General features: G+C 43.9%; 1 protein-coding gene across 3 annotated transcripts in view; it reads left to right on the top strand.

The window, feature by feature from the left end:
- Positions 1–25207, top strand: part of LOC135217072 (TRAF3-interacting protein 1-like) — a 343407-nt gene that overhangs the window by 33528 nt on the left and 284672 nt on the right. For all 3 annotated transcript variants that reach the window (XM_064252769.1, XM_064252754.1, XM_064252762.1), the window contains exon 4: positions 19184–19339. In XM_064252769.1, coding sequence (XP_064108839.1) covers positions 19184–19339 — 156 coding nt within the window. The remainder of the gene's footprint in view (positions 1–19183; positions 19340–25207) is intronic.

The following is a 25207-nucleotide window of genomic DNA, read 5'->3' as shown; positions in this document are numbered from 1 at the left end:
TTAGCGTCAGGGTTTCCATTCCTGGCCGCCGAAGCTAAGCGATTTTCGATGCTAAGCGATTTTAAAGCCTACGGCCAGTGCACACCTTCTTTCGGAATACTAGACCAGTTAACAGCGCCTTAGACCAGCCAAACACTGCCGTAATCCCACAATGATGCAATAAGAAAAATTATATTCATGCAGTATAGTACTATAGAATTTACTGTACAGCACATTATAGTATTATAAATACTGTAAAGTGAAAAAAAGCCTAGCTTTAATCCTTTGGTTGTCTAGAGTATGTAAAGATATAATAAGGTTTTATACAGTGTACAGGTAGCTGTAGTGTTCAAGTTACGATAATTCGTCTTACGATAATCCGATTTTATGAGACCAAATTACAATAGCCTAACTTTATTCTATCTTTTAGTTACACAAGTTCAAAAACAGCAAAAGAGAATGATGAAAGTATGGTTTTAATGTTATACTTGTTGTGTAAACGTGTACAGCCATGAACAACCGAACGAGAAACAACTTTTTTTTTCTAAGTACAACTGAATTGGATAACAACATCGATTGGCCTGTATTTCAATCATTGTACTATAGTACACTATTACCATAGTTGTTATAAATGACATTATGTAGAATAGGACTGAAATATCTTAATGTAATAACTTTATTCGCTATAGATCAAAGATTAATCAGGAAATATACTGTTAAATTTAAACCTAGTCATAGCTGAAGCTCAGAAAACTATTCAAGCTCCTAATAACCATTATCGTGCCTCAGCAACATGGATAAAACTCCAGTAAACGTATGCCGTCAAACACAACCGTTGATAAAATTGAGATAAAATAATTTTAATCAAAACTACTGTGCTTGAAAGAACACATTTTACCGTTGGTTTAACGCTAGTATAAGGTAAATAATGTAAAGTTCGAATTATGATGATAATAAGGAAAATTGCGAACGGAATCACATAATTTTTTTTACTCAATAAACATGCCGCCAACGTAATATGTTAACAAAAAAAAATTTGTTCACAATCACAACGAGACATATTCAAGTCATATTTCCACCTAAAAGCATGTTGTATAAGGAAAAATAACCTTGTCTCATATAAGTCAAGTACCTAGATATTCCTTTATGCTATCTAGAAGCAAGAAAATTCGCTCAGAATTGCGTTAAATATGGCAAAACAAACTCGTATTTGCCATCAGCTGATTTCCAAACCAAAACATTGGCCGCTCCGCAGAATACTGGCTTAGATTTACCTTAGTATTTTATAATACAATAATATGAGAATACGTACAATATTATTGGATACAGTGGAGTGTATAACTTTTTAAAAGATTTATGGAAAAGATGCATATTTACTTTTTCCTCTGTGCTTATTTTAATTTTCGTCACTAACGTAGTAGTGGCATCTCGAGCTCGTACTGTCATACCTCAATTTTTTGCTCGAGTAACGAAGCAAAAAATCAACTGAGTTGCTCAGTTATATTTTGTACTTCTATCCCATGGAAAAACAAACAAATTGCAGTGTTGCAAAATTGAATGTATAAACAAATTTTGTCTTTTAAAATCAATTTATGCAACAATTGTAAGTATAATTTATAAAAACGTTATTCAATGATATAAATTAAAATTTTATTATTTGTGCGCAACAGTTGAACAACCTATTGTCTTCATCATGTGAAGGCCTGTTACAAAGACTTCATATGGACATGTGTACTGCCAATGTATCATATTTATATTAAAAAATGAAATAAATACCATGTAAGGGATTTTGACAAAGGAAAAATCTATTTCTGGGTGAGGACCTGTGTCGCCCAGTGAACCCATCCCTATCTTTCCTTTCCCCACCCTTTAGCTGGCCCAAGCTTGGGTGCGTAATTCAGGAATGAAGTTTCTTGGCAGAAGTAGTGGTGGCGAGCGGAAGGTGGCCGTATAACGGCACCTCTCTGGCGAGGGATTTTGAGAGAGGAGAGATCTAATTGGCAGAGTATCTGTGGCAGTGGATTCCACTCGCCCCTGTGCTATACCGACACCCTATGAGGGTGAGCGAGCTGGGGCTAGTAACCCCAGCATTCCATATGGCTTTTTTCTCTGGTATATTTAGCATTTACTTATACTTAGAAATGAGTGCTATAAGGACATTTCACTGGGCGACACAGGTCCTCACCCAGAAATAGATTTTTCCTTTGTCAAAATCCCTTTTCTGGGATTGACCTGTGTCGCCCAGTGAAATAGTAACAGAGAATTGGCCATATAAGCTTGGTAATTAGAGAGTAAAACAAAGTTTGATATATAAAAGGAAAAAATAAATTTTTTTCTTACAATCATTGTTTTAATGATCCCGGACAAGGGTACAAAATACCAGGAGTAAATAACACATATAAAAATTTACATGACCAAGTTCATACCATTACCAGGAAAAGAGTACAGGTAATGAATATAAAATACAAGAACTAATAAACTATGTACAAGAACAGGAGCGGGTTGATAAGCAATCCGATCCACAACAAAAAAGACAAAAAGGGAGGGAAAACAAGCGAGGCAGGTAGGTGAGAGAGAGTACCAAAAGGTAATTAATAGCAATATTAGTGATAATATACAACATTACAACATACATAATTAGGCTGTATCAGGGAAGACAACATTCCCTGCGGCCACTACAGAATATTTAAGGGCCTCCAGAGACTTTAGATAGTGACGTTTAAATACTGTCGGAGATTTCCAACCCGTATACTTTTTGAGATCATCAAAGTTCATATGATGAAAATAATTAAGTGAGGTGGCCACTGCTCGGATATCATGGACCTGAGGAACTGAATCCGTGTTAGCTTGTTTAATAAAATAAAGAATTTGTTGTCTGATGGCCTTCAAAGAAATGGTTCCACCATTCTCTCTAATAAAAAGGGGACCTGAAGACCTATTAGAAGCCCTGTCAAGATAAGACTTTAATGTAGTAACTGGACATAAAGATGGGTCCGGTGGAAGAGGAGCAATCTTTCATGGAGACCATCTGTTCTGAGGGTCTTCCTTCTTTGCCAAGAATTTCAGGTCCGTAGAAATCAGAACTTCTCCTGACGGGAGGAAATCGATATGATTTGGTTCTCTAGAGAGAGCCGATAGTTCAGATATTCTGGCACCTGAGGCCAGGCTCAGTAAAAATAATGTTTTCCTGAGAAGGGATATATATGAGCATGATTCATTATCAGTGTCTGAAGCTAACTTGAGCACGCCATTTAAAAACCAGGAGACCATATGAGGTCTGTTTACTGGTCTCAGATGAGCACATGCTCTAGGGATGGATGAGAAGTACGAATCTGATAAATCAATATTAAAGCCAGACTGAAATATCTTCCTCAAGGCGGATTTAGTTGTAGTAATGGTACTAGCAGCTAAGCCTTTTTCAAACAGAGTTCTAAAGAACGAAATTGCCAGATTCGTAGTCATTGTCTGAACATCTGATTCTTTTTAGAAAGATGGCTAACTTCCTCACTGCCGAATCATGCTGCCGGAGTGTTGATTCCCTTTTGTCTGATTCCAAGAACAATGTGTTTAGCGGATCAATATTAGCCTCTTTCTGTGCTGCAAACTTCATGAAGTCCATAAAGTTAGGGCATTCAGAATTCTTGAGGAAGCTGACACAGCCCGAGTTTGTACCACCTGAGTCAACTTAGGGTTGGGAATCCATCCGGGACGGAGTTTCAATTCTAGTAGAAGAGGAAACCAATTGCTCTTCGGCCAGTTGGGTGCTAGTGCTATCTGCCCTTTGAAAGATCTGAGTTTGTGTAGAACTTTCATCAAAAGGTTTATTGGCGGGAATAGGTAAATCTTCTGCCAAATATTCCAGTCTATGGACATCGCATTTGTGGCGTGAGCCAGAGGATCCAAATTGGGAGCCACATAACATGGAAGTTTGTGGTTGGACTCTGTGGCAAACAGGTCTACCTGAAGGCCCGGTATTTGTAGGCAAATCCAATTGAATGACTTAGCGTCCAAGGACCACTCCGTTTCCAGCGGAGTTGTCCTGGACAGCGAATCTGCAATGACATTCCGTACTCCTGCCAGGTGAGTAGCTGACAGGTGCCAGTGGTGTTTCATTACCAATGAGAAGATTGCTATCATCACGTGGTTTATGTGGCTTGACTTGGAGCCTCCTCTGTTTAGGCAGTGAACTATCACTGCACTGTCCAAGACTAGTCTGATATGAATATTCCTGGCCGGAGCTAGTCGTTTCAGGGTCAAGAAAATGGCCATTGCTTCTAGGATGTTGATATGAAACTGGCGGAATACTGTCGACCATGTTCCTTGAACCTTCTTGTACTGAGAATAGCCCCCCATCCGCTCAGAGAGGCGTCCGTGTGGACTACTAGAGACGGTACCGACTTGGAAAGGCTCTTGACTGTCGTCCATGGACAAAGTCTTTTCTTTAGTATCAACGTAATCAAAGAGATTTTGTCTCTGAGTCTGCTGTTGGCTCTTCTCCGCCATACCTGATTGATGTCCTTCAGTCTGGCTTTCAACAAAATATCTGATATTGAAGCAAACTGAAGTGAACCCAAGACTCTCTCTTGGGTACGACAAGAAGCCCTTCCGTTTTTGAGAAATTTTTTCGTAGCTTTCGCTATCTCTTTGCGCTTGGTTGGCGGAAGAGATAGTTTGTGTGCGGTTAGGTCCCATTGAATTCCTAACCATTGAAAGCGAGACGCCGGAATGAGACAGGACTTTTTCTTGTTTATCTGGAATCCCAGATAGTCTAGAAATTTTATTACTTTGGTTGTTGCCCTGCGACATTCCTTGTCATTTGGTGCCCAAATGAGCCAGTCGTCTAGGTAAGCTACTATCATAACTCCCTGAGCTCTTAATTCTTGAACTTCCGTCTCTCCTAGTTTGGTGAATATTCTGGGCGCTATGTAGAGCCCGAATGGCATGACTCTGAACGAGTAAGCCTTTCTTCCTAGTTTGAAGCCTAGGTAGGGAGAAAAGTTTCTCGCTATTGGGACGTGATAATAAGCGTCTGTAAGATCGATAGAGGTGGTGACGACCCTACGGGAAGTAAGGTCCGCACCTGCGAGACAGTCAGCATGCGGAACTTGTCGCATTGAATGTATGAGTTGAGACGGGACAAGTCCAGAATCACTCTTCGTTTGTCCGTGTCCTTCTTTGGCACGGTAAACAAACGTCCCTGAAATTTCAGGTGTCTGACTTTCTTTATTGCCTTCATTTGAAGAAGGTCTTTGGCATAGTTTAGAAGGTCTGTCATTGGAAATTGGTGGAAACTGACTGGTGGAGGAGGCCCTTTTATCCATCTCCACCCCAGACCTTTTGATACGATACTGTGGGCCCATGTACTGAAGGTCCAATGGTCCCGTGAGAGGTACAGTCTCCTGCCTACCTGGAGAGGTTCATTGATTGGATGAGGTCTTACTTCCTCTGCCTCCTCTGAAACCTCTGCCTCTGGAGAGAGTTCTGGAACCAGCTCTGTGCTGGTAAGCTCCTCTTGCTCTGCTAACCCGTGCGTGTCTGTTATAGTTTTGAAACGCCCCTTGCGCATCAAACGAAGCGTTGAAGGCCGGGGACGTCACGAAAGTAGCCGAACTCGAGGACTGTTGAGTTGGCTGACTTTGTAACAGTACAAATTGTTGTTGCTGTGGTCGTGCCATAGAGGCTGAAGGTTGACCAAGCCGGAAGATGGGAACTGCTTGCACCACCGCCTGTGTCTGAGAGGTCTGGAAACGTTGATACTTCCTGACCCTCTTCCTACTCTTGGCTTGTGGTCTGAAGGTCTCCAACTTCCTCTTGAAGGGAAGGCCCCAGCGGACACGAAGGTTCTGGTTAGCCCTAGCTGCCTCACTGATGACACTGTTAACCACGTCATTAGGAAAGAGGTTGGATCCCCAGATCGAAGCCTTAATAAGCTTGTTAGGCTCATGCCTGATGGGAGCATAGGCAAGTAAATGCTTCCTGCAATTCCCCCTAGCTACCACAAAATCATACAGGTCACACTGGAAAGTCTGTAGCAGTGACTTTGTTAGGACCTGGAATAGAGGTTCCTCAGCGTAGACAGAAGCCGTCAACTCTAAAGTAGTGATCGAGTTGATCGACCTACTCAGTCTACACTTTGCCTGGAATTCTGCCTTTACCATGGCATCCGGAATTCTGGGTAAACGTTCACTAAACTCTGTAGAGGCACACTCCGGATCAAGTTTGTCCACTGTGAACGTTTCCGTAGCACCCAACCAGCACTCCAAATCTCCAGGAAAGAGCAGAGAGGTAGGCTCTGTCTCCTGAAGCTGAGGCATTGGCTTCTCCTCCATTCCGGCCTGCAGAGTTAATTCTGCGATCTTGGATGTACAAGGTGTAGCAACCTTTGTGTGGCGTCAACTTAGTGTTGATACAACTCCATTCCGAAAGGGTGCAGACCCATGCCGACTGTGCTTGATCTCTAGGATAGATCACAGTCTCCTTTGGGACCCTGTCTACCCTGACAAACGCTTCCTCGGCTAATCGGGCGTAGCCTGGGAAGGGAAATTGGAGGTCCGCTGGGAAGAACTCGTAATCTTCCACCGGGCGGGTTCCACAGCCTTCAATTGTCAGCATGCCCTCCGAAAAGGGAGCATGCAGCGCCAACCGCCATGGGTTGTTGTCTTCGAATGGCGGGAGCTTAGATGCATCCGGCACAATTAAGGACTGCTGTGTGCCCCCGGACTGAATAAGTCCGGCCAGCAAGCTCTCCTGAGTCTGAAGCCTCTGAGCCAGAGACAGGATGGACTGCCCTGATGTCTCTAAACCCGAGGCGAGCTGAGAGGACATCGATTGGAATCTTGTGTCCACCATACTCCCCATATTCTCCATGAGAAGATTAGCAAAGACGTCAGGGTCGAAGCCGGACTGCGCCGGTCTGGCTTTAGAACCCTTAGCTATCGACCCCTTAGGTGGGGGAGTAGCTTTTGCCGAGGAAGCCAAAGGCTTGGGGGCCAATGACGACCTGGTGGAGTCCGCCAGAGAAGGTTTAGCTGGTCTGGCAGCCTTCGGCAGGGACTTCTTTTTCAGGGTTTTCACCTTGGGGATCACAGAACCAGACCTATCCCCAAGGATTCTGGAGTTTGAAAAGCCCTGAAAGGAAGAGGAAGAAGAAGTAGATGGACTACAAGCAACCATTTTACTACTAAAACCACCTGCCTTACTTAATTCCCTACCTTCTTCCTGAGAGTCGATGGTCATCGGCTCGCGATGCAGACTGATGGCTGCTACTTCCTCCGTCACCTCCTCGCACAAGCCCTCTTGGTCTTCCGTGGGGACCTGGGTTTCTAAGCGGATCCTCTCGATGAAAGGGGCTGCCACTTTCTTAACTACTGCTGCTGAAGACCTAGCATTAGGGTAAAGGAGAGAACACATCTCCTCCGACAGCATGTAGGGGCATCTGGCGGCAACGTTCCTCCCATAACTGCCCACCCAGACCTTAAGGTTCGCCAGTGAGGAGGCCTTGAGCGGCAGAGGGGTCTGTAAGAGAAAACTAAATCAGATCCTCCAATGGTCCCGAGGAAGCCCGGAACTATGATCCAAAATCAAGACATTACTGAGGTGCGGATGGTACCTACCGACTCATTAGTCACATTCTCCACCAGAGTGTAACACACCTCAGAGCCATCAGGATGCCAGAGAATATGGAAAAACAGAGCGGTGGGAACAGCGGTACTAAGAACTCTGGCGTATAACATTCTGGTGAGTGTGATGGTATACCACCCCTCGCCCGAATAACACAGGCCCGGAGAATACCAACAGAGACTACATAACCTTCTAAACCTTAACCTCCTCCGGCTAATTCCCCGGAGCAGTGCTCGACGCTCTAGCTGCTGTTCCCCAGCAGGGTTACTAGGACAGCGAGCTAACGAAGCATCGCCGGACCAAGTCCGGAACGGGAGGAAGAGCCCGAAGGAGAAAGGTAAACTAGTAATCGCTTGGCAACAGTGACCGGTCAGGTGAAAACCATCCTCCGGGAAGTCGTGAATAGCCTACAACTAAAGGGGGCAGAAGACGGCAGGCCAACTGACACCCTAAAGGAGGTAATAAAGGGGGCAGAAGACGGCAGGCCAACTGATACCCTAAAGGAGGTAATAGCCAAGGCTATACTAACAAAATATAGATAAGGAATTATTGGAAGTACTGACGAATAAGGCAAGCCCAACTTCGATCCTAGCCTAACCTTCCAAAATCGGATATCCCGATCTGGTCAGGTAGCCTAGGATGGAGCCTACTAGTTCGTCACGAAAAAGGACACTTTAGAGCCTAAACTAACCCTCCAAAATCGAATATATCGACCTGGTCAGGTAAGAAAAGCCTAGCACCTACATTACGTAACAAGAGAGGAACTCTCTAGTAAAAAATCACCCTCCAAAACTAAATTGTTAGTCTGGTCAGGTTAGCCAGGACTAGTACCAACTAGGGTAGCGAGAGGTACTCTCAATCGCCTAGCCTACCTTCCAAAACCTAGCCTAGATCTGGTCAGGTAGGCTAGGATAAGTAAAATTGATGCACAAGGATAGGTAAATATTTGTGTAGGACTCCAAACCTCATCTAAATACAATTATCAATATAATATTATAATAATATAATAAAATAAATAATATCACCTACACTACATGCTCGGACATCGTGAATAATTGAGAATTTCATTCCATCTCAAAATGAAAAATGGCGTACCTCTAGGCTAGCCTAGGTCGCCTCAAACACAATACTCGCGCATGATGTAGGAAATAAATTTATCATCGCACTCTTGTGAGGGAACAAAAATTGCTCCTGAAGGACTGATGAAAAAGAGGGAAACCCCTTAATAGGCTAATAAATGTAAAGGTTCAACCCGTGATACACCAACCTATCGAAACCCATCAGGAGCAAAATGGTAAAATTTCACGACAACAGTAACATACGTATACTGTGATGTGCAAGAGGGTAACAAAAATTTTATATACCACAATAAAAAGTTGAGAAGACCAAGTACGCTGTCAACAATACATTTTAAACGGCCGACTCTAGAGACGAAACGCTCGCTCTCAAGCAACGCTCATATAAGCAACATCATATCTGATGCACAGTTGCACAAACGCGTTCAAAGTCAACAAACTTAATACTCAACTTAGAAGAAGATGCTTAAAATGCTTCTTGGTGATCAGAAGACATAATAACTTAGAAAATTCACTAAGAATATGAGCAAAAGAACAAACGTGTTTACGATGACGAGTGCTATAAAGGAATGTTGTTTCTTGGCAGAAGTAGTGGTGAGCGAGCTGGGGGTAGTTAGTAACTCCAGCATTCCATATGGCTTTTTTCTCTGGTATAATTAGCATTTACTTATACCTAGAAATGAGTGCTATAAGGGCATTTCACTGGGTGACACAGGTCAATCCCAGAAAATACATTTTTCACACACATTTTAAACATTAATGCATGAAAAATTATAACAAAAAGCTGAAGTTTCATTAACAAAATGAGTTATAATTATCTCCCAAATTAATAAAATATAACCACATGAAGTCTTTATAAATGCACTTTTCGGAACAGCAGCAGACAAGAACGAACATGAAAAAACATCCTCTGATAACGTGGAGGGCAGTTACAAAAGCTGCTTTAATTTGTATCATATTTATGTGCAAAAATAAAAACACCCTATACGTAATATATTTTCATACACATTTTAAACATATAAACGTGAACATTTATAAAATTGACACATCAATCGCTAAATTTGCACTTTTCGTAACTAGATATATCCGGAAGAGCGGTAGGTGGCGGCTCACAAGATCGAACATGAAAAAACATCCTATTTGATAACGTGAAGAGCAGTTTCAAAAGCTGCCGTTGTATCATATTTCTGTGCAGAAATAAAAATACCCTATACGTAATATATTTTTATACACATTTTAAACATAAAGGCATGAATATTTCTAAAATCGACACTCGGTCACTAAATGTGCACATTTTTAACTCGATATTTTAGGAAGAGTGGCAGGCGGCGGCTCACAAGAATGAACATGAAAAAATCCTCTTTGATAACGTGAAGGGCAGTTTCAAAAGCTGCCTTTGTATCATATTTCGGTGCAGAAATAAAAATACCCTACACCAATAAATTGTTGTAAGCTGGAACGTCATCAAAAATACTGAGAAAACCTTACTTTTAATGCATTGGGTGCATTGAAAACAATGTTAACTGCATTCTTATTGCATTTTTCATCTAAAAGGCCTTCAAATATTGATTATTTTGCATTTTTGGTGTCATATTTCATCTGCCTGATCAGTGTTGTAGGCATCGTAACCCTGGAACATGCGTCGTAACCCTGGAAATAATTTCTGACGAATATGATTGAATGTCGTAAGCCGAACCCGTCGTAACCGGGGACTGTCTGTATATTTATGAACAAAATTATAAAAAGACGTCATGTGAGAGAGAGGCAGTACGTATTTGCTCCCTTCAAACCAAGATCACAACTAACTCTTTCATGAGCTGGCCACTTGATTTTAGCCAGTCTAAAAGTTTCCATCAGTGAATTTATGGGCTATAGAAGTAATGGTGCCTCTTTCCTGCCCTATTCCCCCAAATCAATGGCTCGTAATATTCTCACTCACCATGAGTAAATCCGTCCACCACCCAAAACCTGTTTTCTGGGCTCAGCTCGTGTCGCTGCGCGAAATATCCTTTAATCTATTATTTCTAGGGTAAATGTACTAACACATACCAGAGAATAAATAAATAAAGAAAAAAGGTCAGTATAACTGACTCGCTCACCCTCCCAGAGAGTGTCGGTATGAACACTATGGCGAGTGAGACCACTACCACGAGCCAAATGCCAATAGAATTCTCCCACTACAAAATCCCCCAAGAGGGGAGCCGACCCACAGAGTGGGCAGCACCTACTACTACTACTCCATCCCATGCTGCCGACTGCTGCGCCTCTGGTGGCCATCCTTTTCAGTTAGCGCACACGATACACACGTGCCATTTTCTTCTCTGTGTTTTTGTGCCCTTTCTTTTGGATTTTATTACCATGGAGCGTGCAGCCATCGCAGCAGCTAAGTTAAGTACTCTGTGTTTATTGCTATTTGGTTTTTTCCGGCCCTGAGCACGTATTTGCCGTTTTTTAGGTATAAATACGATCTCTAGGTCGGAAGCATGGCAGCATGGTTCTGCCTCGTGATGGGTCCGTTCTGGGTCGCCCATACCCAGAGCATCCCCTGTCTTTGTACGCTCTATTTTATTATCCGCTTTGTTTAGGGTAAGGTCTACACGGTTTTGTCATGCATGCATGTCTTTTACCTTATGTAGGCTCTTCCATCCAGACCCTAGCCACGGCTCTTAGTATCGGCCTCGGCTAGCTTTGAGTGGTAGACTTGCCTTCGGGTTAGTCGTACACTCCTGGATTTTTTCTCCTACTATTTTGTTTTTCTTTCTTTCATTTTATTATTCATTTTATTATCTATGTGATATTGTTAGGTTAGTTAGGCGTCTGGCTCGCTTAGCCTAGGTCATGGCCTATTGGGCCTTTATGTTACCGCTTGTCAGCTCGGTTGCTTCCCGATAGCATCTCGCTGATCAGTTGGTTATGTTTTAGGCTTAGTTGTTGTTCTTATCGCCCCGTGGTCACTATGTGATCACGAGGCAGCCAGACGCCTGTCCAGTCACCTTTCCCCCCTCCCGCTCTTCCATAGGGTCGGGGGGGGTGGCTAGGCCTGCCCATGCTCGCTCCGCATACCCGAGCCTGCCTCCCTCTCTCCCCCCAGGCGGAGGGGGTAGAGAAACGGGTCAGACCCAGACTGGACTCGACCTCTCCGGCTCTCGGTCCGGTCGGATGGTAAGGTGGGGGGGACTGGCCTTTCCCCCTCTCCATTACTACTCCGTCGCTCCGTTACTAGCCCGAGTCTGTATGCCCCCGCTCTTTCCCACCTTACTAGGGCTCCTTTACCACCGGAGGCCTGGCATCTAGCGGAAAGGTGCTAAGTCTACCCCACGGGGTGGACCGGAACATACAGTCGGTCCCTTCTAACCTCTCCGTTTCACTGAGTTATCACTCCGCCTCGCACTGGACTTAGTCCGGTACGTTCGAGCTTTTAGGTTTAAGATGTTAAGTTATTTTAAGTACCTTAAACCATTCCCCCTCCCTTCTTTTTCACCGGATACCTCCGGGGTTTATAGCCTATTCAGGCTAGTAAGGGAGGGGCTATGCCCGAATTTTTTCCGAGCTCCGGCATGCAACGGAGTTCTTCTGTCCTTTAGCCTGTAAGTGATATTCTTTAAGATACTCATGTGTCTTTCCACTTACAGACCACCAACTGTGAGCATCCGGGATGCGCCGCCACACTTCAGGACCCGTGTGGACACGAAGTTTGCCGGTCCCATGCTCCATGCGCGACTCCGCACGGGGACATCCAGGTCTGGTACCATGAGACGTGTACCATATGTTACGATCTGGTGAGCCAGCTTTTAGACGGGGTAAGTATTCCATCTCCGGTAGCTGGTCCGCATCTGTTATAGTGCTTAAGTTTTCATCAATCACTCTAACTTAAGGAAAATTCAAGGGGCCTTATAGCCCCTATAAGTTTAAGTTATGCTTTAAGTTAGCTTTAGTTTTAAGTTATTCTTAAATCTAATCAATACCCTCTCTTCCAGGCGCCGGCAGTGAGGGATACCGCACTGGCAACCCTGCGGGCCTGGGTCGGCGGTTTCGGGAAGAACGCCGCCAAGGGTATGCCCTACATCCTGGAGAAAAGGTTGGCGGTACTAATCTTCCCCGGAGGCAAGGCGACAGGATACGTCGACCCAGTAGAGGCGGCCCCGACTATCGCCTTCATCCAGCAACAGCTGGCTGCCTCATTGACTGACCAAGGCCAGGACATCTCCTCGGAAGTCGCGACGTTGGATATTAATGTAGAAACCTATGGTAGGTGTAGACGACCTGTTGGTCGAGGTAGGTAAGGTGGACACCCAAGGGATACCCTTGGGTGTAACTGTTTCTTCTACTCCTGCAACCTCTCCATCCTTCCAAGGCTTTACGGGTGATGAATTGTATACTCCTCCTGACGCTTCGGTTAGACCCAAGGTCAAGGGTCAAGCAGTGAAATCCTTGACAAAGACGTCGTCGTCGTCTAAGAAGACGGCTTCGGCGTCATCCTCCTCTCGTAAGTCTCCGGCTAGGAATCCCGGAGCAGACAGATCTAAAGCTTCTGGGTCCGGCTCTAAGTCCTCGAGGAGTAAATCCTCCAGAGAGAGATCTCACACTCCGGCAGAGTCGTCAGTTCCGCTACCCTTGGTTCCAATTCAGAGCCACCCCTCCACCTCCGCAGCAGCTCCGGCTTTGGACTCCAATGCTGGCCTGTTACAACAGGTGGGCGACCTGGTTGGGTCTCTGAAGAGTAGCATGGAACAAATGATCTCTCGGTTGTCGGATAGGATTACTTCTCAAGACTCCATTATAGCGGACTGAGCCAAGCTCCTCTAGCCTCTCCTCCACCTTTCAATACAGGTGGAGACCCAGCTTCCCCCAGTATGACTCTCTACCTCCGTTCTCGATGAACAACCCGTGGAGAGTAGCGTCATACGCCCCCTTCCAAGACGGACTCATTTCTATACCGGAATTTGGAACTCGAAGGATAGAGGACTTCGAGTTCTACCCGGAAGACCTTCAGCCTCCGTTCATCGGCTACGCAAGGCTCACTGCCTCAGCCATGATTCGAGATGATAGGGTACCAAAGGAGACAGTCCTCTATTCATGTGACCAGGCTCAGAGAGAATGGCTCAGGTGTTTAGAGGACATGGATTGTTCTAATACGAAAATCCAACCTTTCAAGAGTCCGTTTACGATCTTCACGATGGATGAAGAGTACCCCACCCGCTCCCGTTCCTGACAAAGATCGCGACGTCTACCATTCCAGCGGCCCAGAAGGGGGACCCCATGCCTCAACTGAAGGAAGCAGATCCTACATCTCCGTTACTTCCTTCAGCCGGAGAATTGTGGGAAGACTTACCTAACACCTTCTCAGCTGGCAAACTCAAACCGGACTGTGCTATGGAGCAGTTTGGTGAAAAGCTACCCAGGCTTCCAGATAGCCTTATTCAGGCTGAATTTGACGCCAAATCGCGGTTAGCCAGATCGATTAATTCTATGGCTATGACCGAGGTGGCCACCATAGCCTATGGTTCAGAGCCGCTTTTCAAACTTATGACCAAATCCCTGACTCAAACGGTACAGTCAGATATGTTTGAGTTTGCCACTGCTAGGACGAATTGTAGGAAGCATGTCCTACAAGGAGCAACCATTCGGCACGAGCCGAATAGGTTACTCTCGTCGAGCATCTGGGGAGCAGATCTCTTCCCAGAAGCAATGGTGAAGGAAGTCCAGTCAGAGGCTACGAGGTTGAACCAGAGCCTTAAGGACCGTTGGGGCCTTACGGCTAAGAGGAGGCAAGATCTAGCAGCTAGAGGTAAGGGGCAAAGGAAACCCAGGCGTTTCCAGCCCTACCAGAAAAAGCAGCCACGCTTTTCTCAGCAAGTTCCGGCGGTTCCCTTAGTGCAAACAGCCCAACCTTCCACTTCTAAGGCTCAATCACAGCCAATTTACGTGATCTCCCCTCAGCCTCAGCCCTCCACCTCTTACTTCTCTCTCCAGCTTACAATCAAGCCTTCGAGAGTCAATCTTCACAGAAGTATGACCGCTCGGGTAAGGAGGCAGAGGTAAGCGTTCCTTTCGTGGGAGAGGATCGGGAGGTCCCTTTAATAGGGGAAAACACTTCAGAGGAGGCCGAGGAGGTTACCAGAACCAATGAAGAACTTCAGGTAGGAGGGAGGCTGTTTCACTTTTGCCACCGGTGGAACTTCAGCAAGTGGGCTCAGAGCATTGTGTCAAAAGGCCTGGGTTGGAGCTGGTTAACGAACCCACCCCCATCCAGGCCTTTCCGTCAACTTCCTTCCAAGGAACTGACGGAGTATGCGGAGGATCTCCTTCAGAAAGGAGCTATAGCGAGAGTCGGAAGATTAAAATTTCAAGGTCGCTTGTTCAGCGTGCCAAAGAAAGGCTCACAAAAAAGAAGAGTAATCTTAGACTTGTCCCGCTTAAACTTAGCCATTCGCTGCGACAAGTTCAAGATGCTCACGATCTCGCAGGTGCGGACCTTACTTCCCCGTGGGGCCGTCACCACCTCTATCGATCTTACAGACGCTTACTATCATATCCCTATTGCAAAGCACTTCCGTCCTTATCTGGGCTTCAAGATAGGAGACCAGACATTCTCCTTCAAGGTAGTTCCTTTCGGGCTCAACGTAGCACCCAGAGTGTTTACGAAGCTGGCGGAAGTAGTTGTTCAACAACTCAGATCGCAAGGGGTTATGGTAGTAGCGTATCTCGACGATTGGTTGATCTGGGCTTCAACAGTCGAGGAATGCAACAAAGCAACACTGAAAGTGATTCAGTTCCTGGAATATCTAGGCTTCAAGATAAACAGGACCAAGTCAAGACTCACTCCAGAGTCAAACTTTCAGTGGCTAGGCATTCAATGGAATCTATCCTCCCATACTCTGTCGATTCCATCGTCCAAGAGGAAGGAAAATAGCGAAGTCAGTCAGCAATTCTGAGTCACAAACTGGCTTCAAGAAGATCTCAGGAAAGGATCCTGGGTTCTCTCCAGTTTGCATCAGTGACGAACATCCTAATGAAAGCCAAACTGAAAGACCTAACCAGAATCTGGCGCTCACGAGCAAATGTCAGGTCCAGGGACAAATTATCCTCAGTCCCTCTGATTCTAAAGAATCGACTTCGGCCGTGGGCGAAAGTCAAGAACCTATCGGTGTCAGTGCCCCTTCAGTTTCCTCCTCCAGGGATCACTATCCACACAGACGCTTCATTAAGCGGTTGGGGAGGATATTCCCAGTTCAAAAAGGTTCAAGGAACGTGGTCACCTCAGTTCCGTCAGTTCCATATAAATGTACTGGAGGCAATGGCACTGTTCTTGACTCTAAAAAGGTTACGTCCGCCAAAGTACTCCCACATAAAGCTAGTCCTGGACAGCGCAGTGGTAGTACATTGTATAAACAGAGGAGGCTCCAAGTCACGTCATCTAAATCATGTCATGGTAGCCATATTCTCCCTGGCGGACAAGTTCAGTTGGCATCTCTCCTCCACCCATATAGCTGGAGTGAGAAACGTCATAGCAGATGCTCTATCCCGATCAGTACCTCTAGAGTCGGAATGGTCACTGGACAACAGTTCGTTCCAATGGATTCTTCAGAGAGTTCCAGGTCTACAGGTAGATCTCTTCGCATCCCAAGCGAACCACAAACTCCCGTGTTATGTGGCCCCCAACCTGGACCCTCTGGCCTATGCCACGGACGCCCTGGCTCTAGATTGGAACAACTGGGAGAAGATTTATGTCTTTCCTCCGGTGAATCTTCTCATGAAAGTGTTAAACAAACTCAGGACATTCAGGGGTCAAGTGGCTCTAGTAGCCCCAGACTGGCCGAAGAGCAATTGGTACCCTCTCATCCTGGAACTGGGTCTCCGCCCTCTTCGGATCCCAATCCCAAGCTCTCCCAGTCAGTACAAACGAAGACTGTGTTCGCTTCCTCAGGGATTCTCAAAACCCTAACTTTATGGATTTCATGAAGTTTGCAGCGAAAAGGAATGCGAATATTGACCCTCAGAATATTCTCTTCTTGGAATCAGATAAGAGAGATTCAACTTTGAGACAGTATGATGCTGCTGTCAAAAAGTTAGCAACCTTCCTGAAAGAATCAGATATTAAGATCATGACAATCAATTCAGCTATATCCTTTTTCAGATCCTTATTTGAAAAAGGCTTAGCAGCTAGCACAATTACGACAAACAAGTCAGCCTTGAAAAAGATTTTTCAATTTGGGTTCAACATAGACTTGACAAGATTCCTACTTCTCGTCTATTCCCAAGGCCTGTGCTAGACTTAGACCTTCTGTTAGGCCTACGTCAGTATCATGGTTCTTAAACGATGTTCTAAAACTGGCTTCAGAAACCAATAATGACACATGCTCGTTTATAATGCTTTTAAGAAAAACCCTATTTTTATTAAGCTTGGCCTCAGGAGCTAGAATTTCAGAACTGTCGGCTTTATCCAGAGATCCGGATCATATTCAGTTCCTTCCCACAGGGGAAGTGCTACTTTCACCGGAACGTAGCTTTTTAAGCTAAGAATGAAGATCCTTTGATGAGGTGGGAACCATGGAAGGTACTACCCCTTCCACAAGATATATCTCTTTGCCCAGTTTCAGCTTTACGAGCCTTTCTATCTAGGACCTCCTCATCCTCATCGGGTCCTCTCTTTAGGAGAGAAAAAGGTGGTACTTTATCTATTAAAGGCATCAGGCAACAAATCCTGTACTTCATTAAACAAGCCAATCCTGACTCTTTCCCAAAAGCACATGATGTCAGGGCAGTAGCCACCTCAATTAACTATTTCCAACATATGAACTTCGATGAGTTGAAAAAGTATACTGGATGGAAATCGCCGACAGTGTTCAAACGTCATTACTTAAAGTCTTTGGAAGCCCTGAAATTTTCAGCAGTTGCAGCGGGTAACATAGTTTCCCCTGACTCTGACTAATCCTTAGTAGAAGATTCAGTCCTCCTTTCTACCTGCCTCACCCAACAGTTCGTCTATTCCTGCCTTGTTCATTTACAGTCACCTTGTGTCTTAGCTGCTTTGATGATGATATAGTGGGTGTCCCATATTTTTTTGCTAGGGACACTCACATTTGTGATGATTACTGATCTCGTGGATGTCATCTCCTTATTTTTATGCTAGGAGATACATCTTATTATAATGGTTACGGGTTTTGTATATTAAGTCATATACATTCTTTTATATTTTATTATTGTGGAGTTTGTTTTATTCAACTTTTATGTTAATTGCTTTAGATTGTTTTGATACATAAGCTTTACACAGATACCATTGTTGTACATATATGATATTTCTCCTGTATATATGTATATTACTTTAATTTAAGAAATATTATTAGCATTAAGTATAATTAAGTAGTATTTCTATTTGTATCACTGTGTATATGTATCTTTATTAGCAATTATATTGATTTATTTTTATTTTATCTTTTATTTGAGACCCCTTTATATTTTGTTGAATTTCTTTACAATCTTGTGCTATTTCTCTGGTACGATTTCGCGCAGCGACACGAGCTGAGCCCAGAAAAGGGATTTTGACGTAAGGAAAAATCTATTTCTGGGCGATTGGCTCGTGTCGCCAGCGAAATCCCGCCCTACCCATCCCATCGCCAAGATTGTCTGCTAACTTCAGGATGGCCACCAGAGGCGCAGCAGTCGGCAGCATGGGATGGAGTAGTAGTAGTAGGTGCTGCCCACTCTGTGGGTCGGCTCCCCTCTTGGGGGATTTTGTAGTGGGAGAATTCTATTGGCATTTGGCTCGTGGTAGTGGTCTCACTCGCCATAGTGTTCATACCGACACTCTCTGGGAGGGTGAGCGAGTCAGTTATACTGACCTTTTTTCTTTATTTATTTATTCTCTGGTATGTGTTAGTACATTTACCCTAGAAATAATAGATTAAAGGATATTTCGCTGGCGACACGAGCCAATCGCCCAGAAATAGATTTTTCCTTACGTCAAAATCCCTTATTACTACTCGTGAATATATCTGTCCGTTAAGGGTTAAGTAATAGTGAATCAGACAATTCCCAATGTTTGGTGGATTTTTCTCAGGAAATTATATTGAAATAAAACAGTGTGGAGTAATCAGCATTGCTGCTGATATTGGGTAATTAAGCACAACTCCTCAAAGATCCCCTCTTAATACTAAGGATATAGTATTTCAGTTTCTTAGTAAAAAAAATGAGAAAATGATTTCTTATTCATTTTGTTGAGCACCATTTTATGTGAAAATCTTGTGACATTTTAATGTTAATTCATTTTCAAGGCTGCTGTTGATTTATAAAATAGTATATTTCCATGATATTTGTTATTGGAATTGAAAATTTTCAAAGAAATATGCTTGTAAAGTAGAGAGAAATTATCAGACTTTGTTTCCATCAAATTCTTTCTGAATCTCAGTTGTCTGTTTGAACAGTTTTCATTAGTTTATATCATTATAGTAACTTGCTTTTGTAAATCTGAAATGGTGGTCATTTGCATTAAATATCTAATATTTCAGGTGGATTCATCAGAGGCAGTGCAGCAAGTCCTCAGTGGAGTTAAACCAGAGAAACCAAAAAAGTCAGAAAAAGAAAAGCAAGAAAAGAAACCTCGAGAGAAAAGTAGCAAAAAAGAAACCGATAAACCTGAGAAGAAAGATAATGGGAAAAAAGAGGTAAGACAAACATCTTTAGTCAATAACAGGTAATGTTTTTGAATTTCAGATATTATGTTGACATTCCAAACTTGCACCTGCGAGTATAATTACATGTAAATGCAATAGATTTTGTGGGCCATATCAGTTTGATGCATTATGTTAATCATTACAAGTTGGTACATTCCTAAGGAGAGTATGCATCATCTCAAGTTTTTTTATCTTCATGTCACTAATTTTAGTTTTAAAAGAAATCCATTCATCTTATGTTGTCTCTTTAGATTTAGTGTGTCGTTCTATCTTAAATCAATTTCAGTTACTCTGTTATTATTATCAGTCTGATCAGCTGATATTACCAGTCTTATCAGAAAACAAGATTCCTGAGTGTATTCTTGAACTTTGTCTTTTTTTATATATAAAAATAATTTTTAGTACTACTGTTAAATCAGTGATGTCAGGCTTCAAACCACATACTGATTTTAGCTTGCCTGTCATATTTTATTATATATATAGATATATATATATATATATATATATATATATAGATGTATATATATATATATATACTATATATGATATATATGTATATATATATATATATATATATATATATATATATATGTATATATATATATATGTGATGTTTAGCATAGATATATATATATATATATATATATATAATATATATATATATATACTATATATATATATATATAATGTATATATATATATCTATATATATATATAATCTATATATATATATATATACTATATATATATATATATAATATATATATATATATTTTGATAACTCTAAGGGTGTATTATAGAGTTGTTTTGTAGGTTATACAGTTGTTTGCATTTGCCATTGTGGGAATCATGTTATATGGCAATACTGTTATACCACATGCATTGCGTCAGATAGGATTTGTTGCTAACATCCTCCAAAACGTTAGTGTACTTGTATAGGATCCGCCCACTTTTGGGACTGATAGGTACAAAACTCCAGAGAGAACCAATTTGTTTGCTGCTGGATCCCGACTAACATTGGTAGTTTTGGCGGTCATCTTTCTTCATTGTTTGGATATTTGCAGTATTCTTTGGTGATGTAGATGCTTTTTTTGTTATTTGTTGGCATATTTTGCATTCAATTATGCCTGATTCTAGCTATTCAAGGATTAGATACAGGCAGTCCCCTGTTTATTCACAGAGGTTCTATTCCTTAAGGGTGCAGATCAGCGAAAACAGCCATTAACCAAAATCAGCAAGTTATTTTTGCCATAATGGCACTTATGGCACCTCTGTTAGGTATGTTGTGGCGGGAATACAAGCTAAAAATCAAAAACTCAAAACACATGTACGCATCAAATACTTAACACACTCAGGGCGGGGAGCTGCTGTGCTGTCCGCTGGATATAGCTTGGCTAGGCTAGCCGTCGTAACACAATACACAAACAACCAAACAAGGACAACAACCACATAACAATTCAATAATTATACAACAAAAGACCACTGCACAAATAATCACTCTCAACACCAAAAAAGGGATTTTGACGTAGGAAAAATCTATTTCTGGGTGATTGGCTCGTGTCGCCCTATGAAATATCCTTAAGATCATTATTTCTAGGTAAAATTAATCTAAAATTACCAGAGAAAAACAAAATTAAGAAAAGCCAGGCTTAATAAAAATAACGTCTTTCTAAGAAGCATTATGAATGTGCAAGACGAGTTGTCAGTATCCGAGGCTAGTTTGAGGACATCATTTAAGAACCATGAGACTGCAGTAGGCCTTTGAGAAGGTCTAAGTCTAGCACAGGCTTTGGGAATAGACGTAAAGTAAGATTCTGTTAGGTCTATCTGGAAACCCAACTGAAAGATTTTCTTCAAAGCCGATTTATGAGTAGTAATAGTGCTAGCTGCTAAGCCTTTTTCAAATAAGGACCTGAAAAAGGATATAGCTAAGTTAACTGTCATGGTTGTAGTGTTTGATTCTTTCAGGAAGGATGCTAATTTTTTAACAGCTGAGTCATATTGTCTAATAGTTGACTCTCTTTTACCTGATTCTAGAAAGAGGATGTTTTGCGGATCAATGTTAGCATCTTTGTTAGCCGCAAACTTCATGAAGTCCATAAAGTTAGGGTCTGAAGAATTCCTGAGGAAGCGAACACAGTCCTCATTTGTACTGATTGCGACAGCTTGGGATTGGGAATCCGTTGAGGTCGGAGACCCAATTCCAGAAGCAGAGGATACCAGTTGCTTTTTGGCCAGTCTGGAGCAATCAGAGCTACTAGTCCCTTGAAAGTCCTCAGCTTGCTCAAGACTTTCAAAAGAAGATTCACTGGAGGAAAAACATAAATTTTCCTCCATTGATTCCAATCTAACGACAGGGCGTCCGTGGCATAAGCCAGAGGGTCCAGGTTGGGGGCCACATAGCAAGGGAGCTTGTGGTTCGCTTGTGAGGCGAAGACATCTACTTGGAGACCTGGGACTCTCCGGCATATCCACTGGAATGACCCGTCGTCCAGGGACCATTCTGATTCCAGAGGGACTGACCGGGACAAAGCGTCTGCTATCACATTTCTTACCCCCGCCAGGTGAGTGGCGGACAGATGCCATCTGTGTTTGTCTGCTAGCGCAAAGATGGCTATCATGACATGATTCACGTGTTTGGATTTGGACCCTCTGTTGATGCAATGTACTACCACTGCACTGTCCAAAACTAGTCTTAGATGAGACTTCTTCGGGGGAAGGAGTCTCTTCAGGGTAAGAAATACTGCCATTGCTTCCAGGACGTTTATGTGAAGCTGGCGGAACTGAACTGACCAAGTCCCCTGAACTTGCTTGAATTGAGAATATCCCCCCATCCGGACAGGGAGGCATCCATGTGAATGGTTAACACTGGAAGGGGATATTGAAGGGGTACTAATTTGGCAAGATTCTTCACTTTTGTCCATGGACGGAGCTGATTGCGAAGGATCTGTGGAATTACTGACAACTTGTCTCGAGATTTGGCGTTTGCTCTCGATCGCCAAACTCGATTTATATCTTTAAGCCTTGCTTTCAGGAGGATGTCTGTCACTGAGGCAAACTGAAGGGAACCTAGGATTCTTTCCTGGTTTCTCCTTGATGTTTGTTTGCATTTGAGAAATTGTTTCACAGACTTGGCTATTTCTTTTCTTTTGACCACCGGAATTGACAGATTGTGGGAAGACAAATCCCATTGGATTCCTAGCCACTGAAAACGAGACTCCGGAGTGAGTCTGGATTTCGTTTTGTTTATCTGGAACCCAGACCAGAAATTGAACTACCTTTTCGTGGCTTTGAGACATTCCTCGACCGTTGGTGCCCAGATCAACCAATCGTCGAGGTATGCTGCTACCATTATCCCTTGAGTTCTCAACTGTTGAACTACCACTTCTGCTACTTTCGTGAATACCCTGGGGGCTACATTCAGACTGAAGGACATCACTTTGAATGAGAACGTCTGATTTCCTAGTTTGAAGCCTAGGAATGGACGGAAGTGTCTGGCTATAGGGATATGATAGTATGCGTCTGTAAGATCGATGGAGGTTGTGACGGCCCCACGGGGAAGTAAGGTCCGTACCTGCGAGATGGTGAGCATTTTGAACTTGTCGCAACGAATGAAAGAGTTTAGCTTTGACAAGTCTAAGATTACCCTTCTTTTTGTTGAGCCTTTCTTTGGCATGCTGAATAAGCGACCTTGAAATTTTAGATGCTTGACTCTCGCAATAGCTCCTTTCTGAAGGAGTTCCTCCGCATAATCTGTCAATTCCTTTGATGGTTCCTGATAGAATGATTTGATTGGAGGAGGATCTTTGATCCAACTCCAACCCAATCCTTTGGACACGATGCTCTGTGCCCATTTGCTGAACCCCCACCTGTGACGGAAGAGGAACAGCCTCCCTCCTACCTGGGGAGCCTCACTGTTGTTGGGCGGGTTGACCTCCGCGCCCTCCTCTGAAGTGTTTACCTCTTGCAGCTCTTCCTGTGCCACGTTGGCGAAAGTGGCCCCTCGCCCTGCTACCCCTAGAGAACCTATTAAAGGCTGGGTAGGCCTGGCTTTCGTACATTGAATTGAAGGCCGGCGAGACTGCGTAAGAGGTGGAAGGTTGACTCTGAGGAGACAACAGGAGGATGGGTTGCGTCTGCTTTGAAGTAGACGGCTGTCCCTGTTGTGTAACTGGGACGGCCTGAACAAATTGCTGTTGCTGCTGTTGCTTCTGGTAAGGCTGGAACCTTCCTGTCTTCTTTAGCTTCTTACCAGCAGCAGGGGCGGTCTCTTGTTTCCTCTTGGAAGAGATGCCCCATCTAGCTCTAAGGCTCTGGTTAAGCCTAGCAGCCTCGTGGTGCACCTCATTCACAGAGGCCTCTGGGAAGAGGTCCGCACCCCACATGCTGGAAGCTAAGAGTCTATTAGGCTCATGCCTGATAGTTGCCTCCTGCAAGACATGCTTTCGGCAGTTCCTTCTAGCTAGGAAGAAGTCAAAAGCATCAGCTTGGACTGTCTGAAGCTGTGATTTAGCCAGAATCTTGAATAAAGGTTTTGTGGCGTAAGACAGGGCAGCCATTTCTGTAATGATCAGGGAGTTAAGAGACCTCCCAAATCTTGTTCGAGCATCAAACTCTGCCTGAATAAGGGTATCAGGCAGTCTTGGAAGCTTCTCGCCAAACTGATCCATTGCCCAATCTGGCTTAAGCTTACATATTGAGAACGTGGCAGGCAAGTTCTCCCACAATTCTCCAAAGGCCGGGAAGAGTGGAGAAGTAGATTCCGCTTCCCTCAGCTGTGGCATGGGCTCGTCCTTGAGGACTGCCTTAAGAGTTGCTTCAACTATTTTGGTAGGAACGGCAGATAAGGCCTCCTCCTCTGTAGCGAAAATAGTGAATGGACTCTTGAATGCTTGGAGTTTGGTGTTGGTACACTCCCAATCCTCCAGGCAGTGAACCCATTCCCGCTGTGCGTGATCCCTACTATACAGCACAGTCTCTCGGGAGATCTTATCCTCTCTAGTGAGAGCAGCAACGGTCAGCCTAGCATACCCAATGAAAGGCTGAGTCAGTCCGGGAGGATAGAACTCGAAGTCCTCAATCCTTCGAGTTCCACACTCCGGGATAGAAATCATGCCGTCCTTGAAGGGGGCATAAGCGGCCACTCTCCATGAGTTATCCATGGAGAAGGCTGGTAGGGATTCGTAGGGAGGTAACTGTAAAACACCAGTACCTGCTACAGGGGAGCTTGGCTGAGGAGCCTGGTTAAGACCAGCAAAGCGGTCGTCGTGCTCTCTAACTCGGTTAGAGAGATCTTGAATGGACTGGCCAGACTGGTTGATGGTGTTTGACAGCTGTGCAAACATCTGTTCAAACTTAGAGCCCAGAGAGCCAAACATCTCTCCCACTTGTTGCATCACAACTGCTGAAAAGGTGGTGGGATCAAAGGAGCTCGGTCCCGCCACCCCAACAGGAGTTACCGGAGTAGATCCGGTAGATGCCGGAGAAGGCGTTGGCTCGGCCGGAGCACGAGCCTTCTCCTTAGAAGCCTTGCTTCTAGAGCTCTTAGAATAGGAAGAGCTAGGCTTTGCTTTCACCGCGTCAGCGTAGGAAGTCGTAGACTTCCTAGCTGAAGAAGACGACGACTTCTTAGAAGTCGTCTTATGCAGTGTCTTCTGTTCTCTCTGTTCCTTCACCTTCGGGGGTAACAGAAAGAGCGGGAGAGCGGGCAGGGATCTCAGATCCCGTGAAGCCTTGGAATGAAGCAGAAGAAGGGACAGGGGAAGAAGATCCAGGAGCACCCAAGGAAAGACCTTGGGCGCCCGACACACCTACCTCAACCAACAAATCCTCTGCCCCTACCGCCATAGGCTCAATATT

Source organism: Macrobrachium nipponense, chromosome 19, assembly GCF_015104395.2.
Source record: "Macrobrachium nipponense isolate FS-2020 chromosome 19, ASM1510439v2, whole genome shotgun sequence".
Taxonomy (NCBI): domain Eukaryota; kingdom Metazoa; phylum Arthropoda; class Malacostraca; order Decapoda; family Palaemonidae; genus Macrobrachium; species Macrobrachium nipponense.
Note: the sequence above shows the minus strand (reverse complement) of the source record. Positions and strands in the feature narration are given on the sequence as shown.